Raw genomic sequence first — 16,082 nt, 5'->3', positions numbered from 1 at the left:
CTGGATCGTTGACGTATGAGGTATGGGTGGGCATCCGGGAATCTTCCCTCCCCTTCCCCCCTTGAAGAACAAGATGACAGCAGAGGCTGGAGTCATGTTTATTGGGAGACAAGTGCATGTCATGATCACTAATGTATGTCCGTAGGGGAGGGGGGTGCGGGGACTGGTTCCTAACACCCCCCCCTAGAGACTCATTCCTGGATGTAGAGGTTGCTGGGGGCCGTAGGATCATCTGCTGGGCGTGTCTCCACCACCACAGGCCTGGGGAAGGAGGAGAGAAGTCAGTTCATTCATTCATTCATTCATTCATTCACAAAGGAGTTGATAGAGCCTGTGCCAGCACAGTTCTGGACTCTTGCAGTGATGTGCAGAGACAGTCTCTGCCCTTGAGGAGGCCAAAACGAAGACCAGCATGAATCAGTGAATAACATGACTGCAAACCACTCATGTAATGGAACACATTGCATGGAAACCTATCCCAAAGGGCTGGCCAGCGTGCCCCGAAGAATAGCGGGTGGAGCCTGAAAGAGGCTCAGGAGGGAGGGAGCTTGGTGAAAAGTCAGGGAAAGGTGTTCTAGACAGAGAGAACAGCCTATGCAAACGCTTTGAGGTGGGGAGAGCTTGGGGCTTGGCTGCAGAAGTCAAAGTCTTGTGTGCTGTGGCCAGGACGGGGTATTTATCTTGTAGTTATCTTGTGGCCAGGATTGGGTATTTAACGGGAAAGTTTAAATGGGGAGAGTGACACAATCGGATTTAGATTTTAAAAGACCGCTCTGGCATGTCAAAAGGCTGCAAGAGATCCTTGAAGGGGCTCTCACCGGCTAAATCTGGGAGTTCTCGTGCCTCGAAATTAATCATGATACTAATATAGATTGTAACCCACAGAATAAAATGGAAATCCAGGAGACTGTGCTGAAATACACACACACATACATACATACATGGCAGAGAAAGGACCGTTTTCCCCACAATAGCATGCCAACTAATGAGTGCAGAAATAGGAAATCCCCACTGGGTAACTATCCTAAAAATATATTCAGGCAAAAATCAATAATAGATACTAAAAGCCGTGAGTAAAAGTCTGATAGAAACAGTATAATTACACAGTCTCAGCAAATCACCACAAAAGATACTTTTTTTTAGCACAAAAGTAACTTCTAGTGGAGAAACCGGACTCACCCCACCTTCCCCAAATGTTCAAAGATGGCGTGACCAGTACTGGGACAAACTGACATGATATGATGGACTGACGACCCGCCATCACTTCCGCGGTACCCCTGCCCCCGAAATGCTTAACCTGGAAACCTCAAACCCAACTGAGGGACATTCTGGAAAACAACCTTCCTGTACTCTTCAAAAGTATCAAGGTCACGAAAACTGACCAGGCTAAAGACTAAAGAACTGTTCCAGGCTAAAGACTAAAGAAACACCACTCTTAAATGCAACCCATCATTTTGAATTGTCTCCAGGACCAGAAAAAAAAAAAAGTATTATTTTTTGGTTATAAAGAGTATCATTGGGCTAACCGGTGAGACTGGGTATGTGGATTAGAAGGTAGTGATGTCTTGCTGTCATTTTCTTGATTTTGACAGCTGTGCTGTGGTCTGTAAGAATGTGTCTTTGCTTGGATTTAGGAAACAGTTCACACCCAGATAGAAAAAAAATGACACATATACAAAAGAGGATAAAATATACATGATAAAAACAAAGCACACACACACACACACACACAAAAACAAAAACAAAAACCAACCAAAAAGCTAACATCTGAGGAACTGGATGAATGAAGGGGATACGAGAATTTTTAAATTTCTTTTTGCAACTTCTCTGAGTCTAAAATTATGTCAAACTAAAAAGTGAAAATTAAAATTAAAAAAATAAAAATGTCCCCTTGGCTGCTGTGTGGGGAATAAGGCACAGAGATAGAAGCAGGGAGACCAAGAGACAGAATGCCCAGGCCAAAGATACAGGTGGCTAGAGAGATCTCAAGACACCTCTCCAAACTGGAAGCCCCCCTCCCCGGTTCCGTGTTCCCCTTCCTTAAGTCCATACCTGGGGGAGCCAAGAAGACGGAAGGTGAGGGTGGGGTCTCTCAGCTCCTGCAACAGCTGGGGGAAAAGTGTGTGTTTCAGTATCTAGAAGACTCTTCCCCTTTCCCTTAAAGGGAACGGGGGTGGGGGAGAGGTCTCTAAACTTTTAGTCTTAGATCCAGAAATAATTCTAGTTAACACCATTCACCAGCTGTGTGACCCCCCAAGCAAGTTCCTTTTCCTCTCTGTGCCTCAGATTACTAACCTGTGAAGTCACAGGACCTTCCTCATATGTGATGGTGAAGATTAAATACAAACACGTATGGGCAGCATCTGACACATCTATGAGCTAAGGACCATTTTTCACTCCATTTTCCAGATGGGGAAAGTAATGCATGGGAATGTTAAGTCATTTGCTTGAGGCCAATCAGCTGGTTCCAACCCAGGCCGTCTGTTCATGTTCTTAACCACCCACATCTCTCTCTAGTGACCCCCATTTTATAGTTGGAGACTGAGGTTCAGAGAGAGTAGACTCTCTCGCACCAGATCCCCCAGTGGCCTGGAATGAGCTCTAGACCCAAGAGACCCTGGGGTATAGAAGGGGACCTGGCTGAACTGAGACCGGAGGAAGCTTCTAGTCAGGGCTTCCCACCCTGACTCAATTCTCCTGATCCATCTGATGAACTGGATGCCTGATGGGGAAGGAGCGGAGTTGTGGGCATTGGGATGAAGCTTACCTGGTCTGAGCCTGGAGCCCACACCTGCACTCCATGCTTCCAAAAGGCCTGGAGCCGGCCCCCGACCATAGCTGGGAGACAAGCAGTGCCTGTTACGCTTGGGTATCACTGAGCCTCCATTCTGGACCGGGGGCCCTCCCATCCCTGCACGTACCCACGGCCTCTACTGCTTCAGTCATAGGGATCTCTGGAGTTCGAAGTCCCCGGACTGGGTCTCCCTCCGGAGTCACCAGCTTCAGAGACCCTAGAAGAGGGTAGAGAGAGGGCTATAAGAGTGAGGCTCAGAAGGATGCTGAGAGACTGTACAATAAATTCACTGAGAAGCAAAGCAGGACAATGGCAAGGCCCGGAGGGGCTCAGCATTTCTGAGAAGCACAGGGTCTGCGAAGCTGAGATCCAGGAACAGTGGAGAAAAGACTGGGAGGAGGGTCCTTACCGTCCATCAACACCATCACCTTGTCTTCCTCTACCTGGGTCACCTGCACCGGTCCCCTGTGCTCTGTTCGACAGGCAGAGGTTCAAAGACCAATTCCACCTGCTTCTGCCTTCCTCCGCTAGGCACCCTCTCCGTTCCCAAGCTAAACCCCGCCCATCACAGCGGTCCCGACGGGTCCTCAATCTCACCGGCTGTATGCATCCACCTCTCTCCCCTCGCCCCAGCTGCAATCCCTTTCCCAGTTACCCCAGTTACATCGCAGGCTAAGCACAGCCCAGCCGCCCAGCCCACCCCCTCCCAGCAGCCCCGCCCCCAGCGAGCCTGCCCCACCCACCTGTGCTCATCTCGCCCAGCCAGCAGGAGAGCGCGCCGAAGCGCACGGTGTGGAAGAGCACCGAGTTCGCCGGCCGCCCCGGGCTCACGCCGATGCAGACGGCGGGCAGCTCGGAGCCCGGCCCGGTCAGTAGAGCGAACACTGGAAGGGGCGTCGGTAGCGGGAACAGCACCTGCTGCAGGCCGCACAGGGAGGGGCGGGCTCAGAGTCGTGGGGCGGGGCCTGAGAGGGGACGGGCCTGGGAGGAGAGCCTGCAGGGAGCTTCCCAAGTATATTTCCTGGGCCCTCGGTTTTGGGGGATGGCACCTAGAAACTTCAGGGGGTAAGGCCCCAGAGGCGTGAGGTGATGCCTCCTTAGAAATGGGTGGATGTGGCTCAAAGTTGGCGTGCCTTGTTTGGAGCGTGCCGCCTTAATGACAGCGAGGCGGGGTCCCCGGAGGGGCGTGACCTCACAGGCAGCAAAGTCTCCTTAGAGTCAAAGGATCTGAGTGGGGTCCCCTTAGAGACCCGAGGAATGGGGCATAGGGCCTGAAGGATAATTAGGCTGGAGTGAGAGGCGGAGCTTAAGGATCCGGAAGCTCTCCGAAGGGGGAGCGGGGCCTCGGGTAGAAGCCGAAACTTCATGAAACTCTCAGCAGAAGCGTAACAAGTGGAAGGCCCTAGCATGCAACCTCACAGAGTCCCCAGCCTCAACAGCCCCCCTACCCGGACCAGCAGGAACTTGTTCATGGGCTGGTACCACTGAAGCAGGACCACGGACGTCTCCAGTGCGCCGCACAGGAACGGGCCCCCCGAGTTCGCACCCTCCGCTGTGGGAGATGGGTAAGGATGGGTTAGGGTCAATCTTCTCTCTCCTCCACCCCCCCCCCCGCAAAGGGCACACAACTTCCCCGGGCTGTTGACAGCCCGCCTTAACAATGTAACCCCCTTGGGTAGATGCAGTCCCTGCCCCGCCACGCCCCCTTTCCTCACGTTCCCCCCACCCCACCCCGTCAGGATTCTCTCTCACCCACGCAGCAAGCCCGGCACCCTTTGGTGTCCTGGATCTTGGTGGAGACCATATTCTTCCTGCAGGAGAAAGCACGCGTAAATGCGGAGGGGCGGCAGGAAGGGGGGATTGCGGGGGCCTGTGGCGCCACTGGGGGCTGGTACCTTGCCAGTAGCCGGTGGGGGCTCATGTGAGCGATGGGGCTTCCCGCTCTGGTCTCCTTGCGCTCCAGCAGGCCCAGGATGCTATGAGAATACAGGTGGGGGGTCTTTCCTACGGCGTATGTGTGTGTAAGGGGAAGCAGGCAGTTAACGGACACCAGACACAGCCACCTTTCTCTGTCCCTTCTCTTGGCCCTATCCCTTTGAAACTCCCAAGGCTTCAAGTCTCAAACACTTTTATTTCTTCATTTTCCACTCAACATATTGTAAATGTCCACCTTAGGCCAGGTCCTGTGCTTGGCTCTGGTGAACAGTGGTGAGTAAAATGAGTATGTTCCCTAGCCTCCCGTGCTGGTAGCCGCAGGAGAAACTATGGACACTTAGCCAGCCAGGTGAAGGTGCACACGCTACTAAATTTAAGAAGAAACCGATCTAGAAATTCTCTTGAAGTCTGTCATCACAGATGTGATATTAACTAACTCATGAAGCCGATTTGGCTTGGTGTTTCCCCGTCAATTAGAAATTCTTTTACGCAAAATGTTTACAAAACAGTAACACAAAATTGTAACCTCTATCTACTCCCTCACTCTATTTCACAAAAGTGTGGGATAAGTTCCAACTGTCATCTAAACGTCAAAGAAATGCAAAGACTTACTGTAGACCTTACCTCAAAACTGACTTGAGGTGGGACTACTGTGAACCCCATTTTATGGGTAGGGAAACTGAGGCCCGGGGAGCAAGTCCCACAGTGAAAAAGTGGCTGAGATTTTTAACTGCGGGCTCTGTGAAGGGGGAGCCTATGTTTTTGTTTGTTTTATTTTGTTTTCAGCTGTGCCCATCTACCTCCCAACCCCCTCTCGACCCCTTAACTTCTGACCCCACTCCCCCCACCTGACCCACAGCCAGACCTGAGAGGGACATGAGGACATTGTTGATGGAGTACACCCAGGTAGTCCGGCTAGGAAAGAGCTGCAGAGAACGAGGCAGATGGCTCCCATAAGACCCCAGCAACCCCCAACTCCAGCCCCTGCCCTCGGTCCCCCAGCTGCTGTCCTCACCATTTCCAGTGTGGCCTCCTGATCATTCCGGTTCAAGATGAAAATGCCTTCCTCTGCCCCCAGGAGCAGGTGCTGGTCTGTGGGGACAGACACAAGGACACTGGAACCTGCCTCATCCTGGGGGGGCCTCCCAGACCCTGACCTGACCCCAAACACTGCTAGTCTGTCCTCCAGCCCTGACGCTCAATTCTCTCTTACTCCCAGCCTCTGTCTCCCCAAATCTGAACTCAAACCCTGACCCAGTGCCAGCTCAAGCTGGTCTCATTCTTATCTACCTCTCAAGGCCGGACCTGCAAATCCTGACCCCTGTCCCCTCAACTTTGACCCCAACATGAGTCATGCTTCCCCACATAGCCTTTGAAGTTCCATCCTTCTCTTCCCCAGTCCTGACCCCCAAATGCTAATCTTGTCTCAACACTGATCCTCAAACTCGGGCCCCCTGAAATGTGGCTTTTTCTGTCCAGTGTGTCCCCCTCAAACTCTAACTCTGTTTTTTTTTTAAGTAAGTTTTAGTCATTTTTTAAAAAAGATTTTAAGTAATCTCTACACCTAACATGGGGTTTGACCTTACAATCCTGAGATCAAGGGTTGCCCACTCCACCGACTGAGCCAGCCAGATGCCCCTAATGCTGGGTCTTTAACATTTACCCCTCACTGACCTTGTCTCCACATCTCTCATTCCCAAATCCTTTCCCTTTCTGCCTACATTCCCATCCCCCAAACTTCCGACTCCAAAATGCAGACCCCAGCCTCTGTACCGTTAACCTCCAGCTGAGGTTAAAGGGTCCAACTTATACCCCAAACTCTGACCATTCTGTTATATCTGATATTCCTGGACCCTAAACTCTTACTTTCCTAATTTTCACCCACAAATTCATTTTCACTCTACCCGTATTTGATCCCCAAACCCCAACTGTAACCCTGGGCTCTGGTCCTGCCTCAGTTCTGCCCCTCCCCATCCTATTAAGACCCTCCCCAGGGGGCACCTGGGTGGCTCAGTCAGTTAAGCTTCTGACTCTTGATTTCAGCTCAGGTCGTGATCTCACAGTTTGACTTTGAGCCCTGAATCGGGCTCTCTGCTGTCAGCACAGGGCCCCCTTCAGAACCTCTGTCTCTGTCCCTCTCTCTCTCTCTCTCTCTGCTCTTCCCCCATTCTTGCATGTGCGCGCTCTCTCAAAAATAAATATTAAAAAAAAAGACCCTCCCCCACCCCTGCCTCTGTGCCTCCATTAAGGGCCCTCCCCATCCCCCTTCCTTTCCGTGACGCTCCTGAGTGCCCACCCTTGGTGGAGGGGTGTATCCAGGCAGCCGTGCTGTGGATCCGGAGGGGGCAGCCATTGAACAACTTCACGAGAAGGGCACATCCCTAGGCGGGCCACGGGGGGCAGAGCAGCAGATCCAACAAAAGGAAGGAAGGGACACGAATGTGCAGGGGTTAAGACTCTGACGCAAGAGCACCAGCATTCAAATCCTGCCTCTGCCTCCTCAAAGGTTTATGACCTTGGCAAGCTATGTACCCCTCTCTGCCTCCGTCTCCCCATCTGTGACATGCGAGATGATGTCACTGCCTGTGATACCAAGCTCTATCTGTGAAGGTTTACACCACGTGTAAACATGAGATCGGGGTCTGGCACAAAGGCACCGCTCAACAAATGTCACCTAGCGTCATTGTTACTCTTCCTGTCCCCACACACCATCCCACCCCTAGGCACCCCCAGGCATCTAGAGGTGTGAGTCCTCAACACAGCTGGTCTCACCTTTCTCTTCATCTTTTCCTTCTTGGGGGGCAACAATGGGGGCTGACCAGGGTCCCGGGGGGTTGGGTTCCAGAGTGAGGGTTCTGAGACAGGGTGGGGGAAAATCAGTCCCCAAAGCACCCCCCTCCCCTGCCCAACCCATAACCCCCTGCCCACCTCCTGCCCCAGCCTGCCCCGTTACCTGAATGGGCAGTTAGGTGGGGGCTTCGGGTGGCTGGGGGAGGCCCGAGATGGGGGGTGCGTGGGGGAGGCCCACTGGCACACCGGACCAGCACCCCGGGGCTCAGTTGCCCATCATCCCCAGTGCCCCCGGGACCCTCATCTGATGAAGAACGGAACTTGGGCTATGGAGATGGAGAAGACGTGTGGGGAAATACATTAGATCCCAACCCTGCCTCTGCCAGAACTGACCTTGCTCATGGCTCTGAGCCCTCAATGTCCCACTATCATTCCAGGCGTCAACCCTGACGCCCACAACACACTCCATCAACTAAAGAGTTAATGCCAGGGGCGGCTGGGTGGCTCATCAGTTAAGCTTCCCACTTTGGCTCAGGTCATGATCTCCAGGTCCCAGGTCATAGTCTCCAGGTCCCATCAGTTTGAGCCTTACATTGGACTCTAGGCTGACAGTTCAGAGCCTGCTTTGGATTCTGTGTCTCCCTCTCTATCTGCCCCTCCCCCGCTCGCTCGCGCACTCTCTCTCTCTCTCTCTCTCAAAAATGAATAAACGTTAAAAAAAAAAAAAACCACAACTAAAGGGCTAATGCCAGCTAGCTTAGTCCTGGGACCAGTGTCCCTCTGGCTAAATACTTTGAATTCCCATCCTGAGGTTCAAGGATGCTCCTTCCCGACTACCATGTGTTCAGCATCCTGGTCTCCCAGACTTCAAGGGACCTAGTGTCCCAGACTCCAGCCTTAGAGTGCCCAGTATCCCAGCCTCTAGGGACCCTGGCCTCCTGGTCCCCAGCCCCCAGCCTCAGCCCCCCGCCCCCGGCCCCCAGCTCCGTTGGCCCAAGGCCTTACCTTGGGAGGCAGTGGAGGAGGTACGTCATCTGCAGGGGTGGGGCTGGAACACAAAGATTGGGGAAGCAGGCAGAGGTGTCGGTAACAAGGACTGGGGGCAGATGGGAGTGGTTTGGGACTGGAGGTCTGAGAACAAGAGGGTGGGGGTGACTCGGTCTGGGCTGGAGCTGATTGTTAGGGCTGTTAGCATAGCCGTGAGGATACTGGCAACCGCAACACGGGCTATCAAGTGGGGACAACGCGTGAAGCCTGAATCTTCACAGCCACCTCGTGATGCAGATCGTGTGAGCTCCCGGGGGCCAGGTTCTCACTCGGTGCTGGGCTCTGCCCATGAGCCCACTGCAGAGGAGATGCACAGAACGGATGGGTGGGCGAGAGGCGGACCCAGGCCTGGGGGCTGGGCTGACTGCAGGCACTGAGGTTGGGGTTTGGTGTTGAGGGAAATTTCCAGGGGGGAAGATGCGGGTGAAGGCTGGGCTTTGAGGGTTAGGGCTGTGGCGGAAAGTCTGGGGCCAGAGCAACATCTGGGAGCTGAGGGCTGGAGGCCCGGGGCTCGGCGCGGGTGCGGCTGGAGGAGGAAGGAGAGTGGGGGCGGAGGCTGGGGTCCGGATGGAAGGGACATGGCGGCTGTAGGAAGGTGAGGGTGGGGGAGGGCCAGTGGGGCTGGGGGCCGCGCCTCTCTTACATGTCCACGTCGTCGTAGTCATCGTCTGACTCTGACGGCTGCCTCCTGAGGAGCGACAGGCGTGACCGTCAGGCGGCTCCCTCACATATCCCAGCCCCCTCCCCTCCACACCGAGGGTCCCTGACCTAGGGCTGCTGCTCCTGAAGTCTCCAGGGGGCTGTAAGTGGGCCTGTGGGATAGTAAAGGGTCAGCAGTGCCTGGCGGAAGGGGAGGGCATCTGAGGTGAGCGGGGGGAGGCACCTCACCGTGTGGGCCGTGGGTCTGGACTCCATTCCTCTGAGCTTCCGGAACTGCATGTGCCGCCCTGGAAGGGAGGAGGGTAACACAGTGAGCCGAGGAGATGGATCTGAGAAAAGGGGAGAATTTGGGGGGTTGAGGTCAGGCTCTTAGGACTGGCGCTGTCCCTTGGTCGGGTGGGGAAAATCTTGGTTTACAGGATCTCATGTGGGGGTCAGGGTTTGGGACCAGAGAGATGGGGCTCAAAGTTATCCAGTGCTTGCTTTCAGCTTCCACTTGGGTCGTGGGGATCGGACAGAGATTTCTGAGGGCTCTTTGGGGGGGAGTCCTTGTGTTATGGGAAGTTTCATGGAGTCTCTACAGTCATTCTGTAGCTCAGCTGGTGATGAGGTTTTCTGGAGTCTCTTGCGGGGTCAGATAGTGATAAGGGTCTCTGAGGGTCTGTGTGGAAATGACGAGGGTCTCCGGGGTCTATCATGAGATCAGATGGTGGCGATGAGGGTCTCTGGCAGGATCACAGAGGGAAGAATGGTTCTCTTGGATCCATTATCGGGTCAAGTAACCCCAAGCTTAAGGCGTCTCTACTTACGACAGCAATCAGCATCTGGGATCCCTAGAGAGCTGGATCGGTGAGTGGACCTGATCCTCCGGGGGACGGCAGGGGGCACCTGGGCAGAGTGGCAGCTGCATCAGGACCGTGGCCCTCCCCCAGACACCCCTACCACCCTGCGAGCCCAGCCAGGAGCCTCTGGCTCTCCCACAGCCCTCTGTGCCCCCAGCCCTGTGCCCAGCTCCCCATCCCTCCTCCCCCTTTTCCTTCTAAGAGAGGCCCCAGGAAAGCACTCCAGGCCCGGCGCCCAGCCTAAGCAAAGGCTGGGAGGTTCCAAGGCTTTTGTCAGCCGGGGCGCCCTCACCTCAGGCTCCTCATCTTCGATCTCGACAACAGGGGCCCCCTTCCCTGGATTCCTCAGTTTGTCAAGAAGATCTAGGATCAGGCTTCTATTTAGCCTGGGCTGGGACACCAGTTGATGCTGGAGAGGGGGAGGACGGTGTCAGCAGACAGAAGGCTGCTATTGGGGACACGGGCTCAAGAACCTAAGGTAATCTGGGGGCGGGGGGCAACTGAGGAAGAAGGCAGGGAACTCTGGGAAACTGAGGCTGGGGGATTTTAAGGGGTTGGAAAGGATTAGAAGAGTCTAGGGTTCCCAGCAGGGGCCCTTGGAGAATCCCACAGGTACCTTAGCAGGGGGAAAGGGCTCCCCCTTGAATTCCTGAGTATACCCAGGACTGGGTCTGGAGGCCCTTGGGAATCTGTGAGTTTTAGCAACTCAGGGTATCTTGGCAAAAGGTCGAGGGTACATTTTGGAGAGTTTGGGAGAGGTCCTGGGGAATTCTGGGGGTGAGTTTGGGAAGGGCTTTTCAGGGAAGGGAGGGGAAGTTTACACTGAGCATCTTGGTGGCACCGGGTCGTTTCTTGGGGTTCTTAGTGAGGGTGACTTTGACAAAGTTGTGGAAGGCAGCCGACCTTAGGAGGAAGAAGTTCTGGGGTGAGGAGACCAGAGACTCTCCCATCAGACCGTGGTTTCTGGCTCTGCCCTCCCTGGCCCTCCCTCACCCTCTCCCCTCTCCTACCATTTGCCTTTTTCTTTTAGCCTGGGGGGCTGGTAACCACTCTTCGACATGAGGAAGAGAACTCTGGAAGAGTAAGGAGAGGACACGGTGTTCAGACTCTCAATGACTCGAAGGGTCCCCAAAAGCACGGAGATCACCAGGGAGCAAAGCAAGGGACAGAACAAGAACAAGGTTTAGGTTTTACAGTGCACTGGGATGTCCCTTCCAGGGGACTCTGCTGATCCCAGGACAGAGCTACCGCAGTTATGAAGAGAGCCTCGGGGAATCCCTGCTGCGGGGGTGGAGGGCTGAAGGGGGTGGAGCCCTCCCAGTGTGGAGGGCTGAAGGAAAGGCTTTCTGGGTTGAGAGGCTCCTTGGGGGTCTGAGATGGAGCTCAGAGGAAGGGGTGTCCCCTGTAGGGGGCCTTGGTGTGGGGCAGCAGGCTGGGGGATGGCACTCAGGGTCAGGGGCGGGGTGGGGCCTCTGGGCCCAGGGGGACTTGCCTACCTGAGAGGGTGCACGTCAAAGAGCGGTGGCTGTAGCTCGGCTAGTTCAATGGCAGTGATGCCCAGGGACCAGACGTCACACAGCTCATTATATCCCCCCTTCAGGGCCACGGCTGCCACTTCTGGAGCCATCCTGGGGGCAGAGACCCTCAGAAAGCCAGCGGTGACACAAGGCGGGGAAGGGGAATACTCCTTGGTATGAGGGTGGGTGCGGGAGAGAGACAGAGAAGGAGAATGGGGCACGGAGAGAACCAGATGCAGAAAGAAACATCAAGGTGAAGAGACAAACAGAAGTAGAGACACAAAAAAGTCAAGACAGAAGGATCAGAATAAAAACCAATACAAAGAGGGGCGCCTGGGTGGCTCAGTCGGCTAAGCGACCGACTTCAGCTCTGGTCACGATCTCATGGTTCACGGGTCTGGGTTTGAGCCCCGCGTCTGGCTCTGCACTGACAGCTCAGAGCCTGGAGCCTGCTTCCGATCCTGTGTCTCCCTTCCTCTCTGCCCCTCCCCTGCTCATGCTTTCTCTCTTTCTCCCTCTCTCAAAAGTAAATAAAAACATTTTTAAAAATTAATACCAAGAGATCTAAGTAAATGTAAAACTCGAGAGAGAGCCAAAAAGAAAACAGAATGTTCAACAGAAAAAGGCAGAGGCAGGGAAAGGGGCCGGGAAGGAGATTCCCAGTGATCCAGGTGAGGAAAACCACTGCCCCCACTCCACCCCCAGCTACCCGCCAGGCATCCCTCACCAGTAGGGCGTCCCAATGAAAGAGAGGCGTCGGGCCAGTGTTGCCCCAATCTGGGCCGAGATACCAAAGTCAGCTGGAGGCAGAGAGAGACATGGTGACCTGGGGTCCCCTATCCCCTTGGTCCCCAGCCAGACTCCCCCCAACCCCCACCAATCACACTCACCCAGTCTGACCTCCCCAGCGTCATTGATGAGGATGTTGGCTCCCTGAGGGGGGAGGAGGGAAATTAGAGGCTGTCAGAGACACCCCCCCCCCAACCCATACTGCCTCCATCCCCTGGCCCTTCCCAACTGCCCAGCTCAACACCACCCTGAGCCCGCCAAACACCACTTCCGTCTCCTGGGCCCCCCACCCACCAAGGCCACTTTTCTGCCCCTAGACTACCTTGATGTCCCGGTGTATCTTCTTCTGTGAGTGCAGATAGGCAAGTCCCTGGGGAAGAGAGTGGACATGGGGGCTGTGAGTGTCCGGGGGCTGGAACAGGGCCCAACCCGACCCAGGCCCACCAGACTTCTCCTCACCTGGAGCACTTCCCGGCAGACATAGCTAATCTGGAGCTCTGACAGGGGGCCTGTCACTGCAAACATCACACCCGTGGCGTTGGGTGGGAACCAGGAAACCTGGGAGCCCCTGGCCCCCACCCACACTGGCTGAGATGATGCCACGTGGGGAGGGAAAGCGTATAGGATAAGTGGGAGGGGGGGACGGAGGGACGTCCCCGGGCAACGCAGGGAACATGAGGCTGGAGGGAGACAGATTCATTAAACAGATATTTACTGTGTCTACTGGGTACCAGGTACTGTGTTGGGGCACTGAGGAGACAGCTGTGGACCAGAGACAGACATCCCTGCCCTTGTGGTGAGAACATTCCAGAGAGACAACAAACAAACAAGATGAGTAAAGCATAGCACATGAGATGCTAATAAATCGTAAGAAAAAAAAATAAAGCAAGAAAGAACAACAGGAAATATGTGTGGGAAGGGGTATGACATTTTACAGGGTGGTCGGTGAAGTCTACTCTACTCTGAGAAGGTGACGGGGTGAAGACGTGATCAGTCCAGCTTGGAGGGGAACAGGAGAGCAGGTGCAAAGGCGTAGAGGTGGGAGAATGCCTGGTGGGTTTGGAAAGCAGCAAGTGGGTGGAGCAGAGTGGGGGAGGGAGAGAAGTGGTAGGAGGCGAAGTCTGGCAGCTTGGGTGCAGGTGGGGGACACACTGGGGAGCTTGGGCTTCTCTTTGGAGGGAAATGAAAGCCCAGGGGGGGCTCTGAGCAGGGGGTGATGTGACTTTGCAAAATGAGGAAAGGCAGAGGGACACAGACACACACACACACACACACACAGAATGAGACAGAGAAACAGAAAGACAGAGAAACAGGAACAGATCCAAACTGAGATCGAAAAACATGAAGAAAGACGTTCTGAGAAACATAGAAACACAGAGGGGACAACAGGGAGACAACAGACAGAGAGAAGTGGTCGGAGACCAGGTTCAGCGGACTGGCTGTGTGGGCCACTTCCTCTCTGAGGGCCTCAGTTTCCCCCCTCTTTGATGACTTCTTAATGAATTTCTTCCTTTGCTAACATTTAAGATCTTGGGTTCAAAGGAGACAGAAAGATGACCAAAGACAGCGGTGGCCATCAGAAATTGAGAGGCGATCAGAGACCCATCCCCCTGCTACCCTCAAGTTTTCCAAAAGAGTGAAATGCAGGTTGAGAGAGAGAATCAGGAATCCAGTCACTCAGCCAACGAAAACGTGGACCATACTATGGGCCAAAAATGCAGAAATATTCAAACACCGCCACAGACACATTGGTGAGAAAATGCAGATGGGGGAAGATGGGAGGGGAAAGCAGAGGGGATCACTGCATGCAGAAGGATTGGGGCTGGACTGTCAAGTCCTGGAGGACAGGGCCCAGGGCCCACTTGGTCACTACACCATCTAGCACCAACCAGGCCAGGCCCCAGGTCCAGAGTGGGGCTCAGTGTGGGAAATGTGGACCAGAAAGACAGTCCCAGGAGACACAACCCCAGAGACACAGGAAGGATGGACCCCCTTGCCCTTCCTCTCACCTTGGTAGATGTCCTGGAGAGAACCAGCCCCACAGAATTCCATGCATATCCAGAACTTCTGCAGCCTACGACAATTCAGGAGTAATAATAACGGCAGTAATAAGTCATTATCGTAGGACAGCCCGGCTCACTGCCTGTTTTGTTCCAATTCAACAAAAACTTTAACGTAACAGCTGTCATCCACCTCGCCCACCAGAGTGAGATCATTCCACTTCCATTTTACAGGTGGGCAAGTTGAGGCTCTGAGAGAAAATGTATGTTCAGGGTCAACAGGACTCAAACCCACATCTTTGGACTCCTAACCCCGGAGGACTCCTAACTCTGCTGTCCCATGCTAACCCAGGAGACAGGGCAGATATCTCCCAGGTTGCGCAGGTTAAGGGAGGGATAGAGGGGCCCAGGGTGTCAGGTCTGGGGGACAGAGGTCATCACTAGGACATCAGGGATATTAATTTAGGGGTCAGGGGATTTAGGGAATTAAAGGAGCAGAGAGTGGAACCGGGGCACCTGGAAGGCAGGATGATGAAAGATTGGTTTTAAGGGGCCTTGTTTTCAGGTTTGGTTACTATGAAGGGACCACTGTTGGGGATCCCCGCTCAGAAATGGGCGTCCTGAATTGCAGAGCACATTGGAGAATGCTCTGGTCAGAAAAGTGGGACTTCAGACTGGGGATCAAGTTGGGGGGGGGCAGTTTAAAAACAGGGGTCCAGGATTGGAGGTCGGGAATGGGGATTCCAGGCTAGGGGCCGGGGAGGGGGGTCCCAGGGCAGGCTTGAGGCTCATCACCAGAGATAACTCCCATGGTAGGCCACGATGTTGGCATGCCGGCAAGTTTTCAAGATGAGGATTTCCTTCTGAAGTGTGGAAACATCATCGTCTGTGAGGAGGGACAGGAAAGAAAAGGCCGCTGCAGGGGAGGAATATGCGGGAGGCAATACCGTGTCCCAAGAGGAGGGGAAGGGGTGTGGGGAAGGAGCTGCCGTCTCCTCTTCTCACCAGGCTCCATCTTCACCATCTTCACTGCCACCAGGTCCCCCGTCACCTTGTCTCGAGCCTTGTAAAGGGGAAGTTGGCAGTCAGGCAGGCTCCATTCGCCCGAGTTCCTTCTCAGCATCCCTGACCAAAGCCAAGGACTGGGACTCTCTCTCATCCCCTTCCCTTCTTGGGCCTCATCCCAAAGTCTCACTGGTTTAAGGGTGATGGAGAAGGAGGGGTGTCCTCACCTTGAAGACTTCTCCATAGGTGCCGCCACCGAGCCGCTGCAGCAGGTCGTAGTGGTCCCGGGGATCCCTGTTAAAGATGTCGGGGTCCACGAGGTCCATCCCTGGGGGCTGGAGCTGGGCCCGCGCCCAGGGGCCAGCAGGGCCTCAGGGCTCGAGTGTGGCACCTCCCTCCCTCCCCACAAGTCCTGCGTCCTGCACCCGCCTTGCTTTGCCTCCACCGGCTGTGGCCTCCCCCCTCCCCACTCTCGCTTCCTGCCCCAGCACAGGGCTGTGCCCTGCACAACGCTGTGCAGCCGGCTCCACCCCCTGTCCCCTGGGCCCTGAGAGCCTGTCGGTGAGGGGCAACTTGCTTTGGGACCCAGGGGACCCCCCCCCTCCAACTCAAGGGCCCTGGGCTGAATGTAAACCAGATGCAAACTATCTTATGATCTGGGGGGGGGGGGGGGGGTGCCCTAGCACCCCCTCCCCCGTTCTGG

General features: G+C 54.8%; 1 protein-coding gene across 4 annotated transcripts; it reads right to left on the bottom strand.

The window, feature by feature from the left end:
* Positions 1 to 81: 81 nt before the first annotated feature.
* Positions 82 to 15,835, bottom strand: MAP4K1 (mitogen-activated protein kinase kinase kinase kinase 1). 4 transcript variants are annotated; one of them, XM_042918554.1, is made up of 31 exons: positions 15,607 to 15,833; positions 15,380 to 15,437; positions 15,170 to 15,260; positions 14,384 to 14,448; positions 12,834 to 12,889; positions 12,697 to 12,744; positions 12,476 to 12,518; positions 12,313 to 12,385; positions 11,565 to 11,696; positions 11,079 to 11,141; positions 10,890 to 10,971; positions 10,361 to 10,477; positions 10,036 to 10,114; positions 9,455 to 9,513; positions 9,335 to 9,378; positions 9,210 to 9,254; positions 8,525 to 8,567; positions 7,683 to 7,845; positions 7,502 to 7,584; positions 7,026 to 7,110; positions 5,745 to 5,821; positions 5,595 to 5,655; positions 4,690 to 4,798; positions 4,547 to 4,605; positions 4,243 to 4,346; positions 3,538 to 3,712; positions 3,204 to 3,266; positions 2,922 to 3,011; positions 2,768 to 2,838; positions 2,053 to 2,108; positions 82 to 261 (listed from the first exon to the last, which is right to left on the bottom strand). In XM_042918554.1, the coding sequence occupies exons 1-31, from the start codon at positions 15,703 to 15,705 to the stop codon at positions 192 to 194; spliced, it is 2,463 nt and encodes an 820-aa protein (XP_042774488.1). In that variant the 5' UTR covers positions 15,706 to 15,833; the 3' UTR covers positions 82 to 191. The 4 variants fall into 4 exon arrangements, with proteins under 4 accessions (XP_042774488.1, XP_042774489.1, XP_042774491.1 ...); XM_042918555.1 differs by lacking the exon at positions 3,204 to 3,266; XM_042918557.1 differs by lacking the exons at positions 82 to 261; positions 2,053 to 2,108; positions 4,690 to 4,798; positions 5,595 to 5,655 and having other exon boundaries at positions 15,607 to 15,835.
* Between the last annotated feature and the right edge of the window lie 247 nt (positions 15,836 to 16,082).

Source organism: Panthera leo, chromosome E2 (genome assembly GCF_018350215.1).
Source record: "Panthera leo isolate Ple1 chromosome E2, P.leo_Ple1_pat1.1, whole genome shotgun sequence".
Classification (NCBI taxonomy): Eukaryota; Metazoa; Chordata; class Mammalia; order Carnivora; family Felidae; genus Panthera; species Panthera leo.
This window is presented reverse-complemented; position numbering and strand designations above follow the sequence as displayed.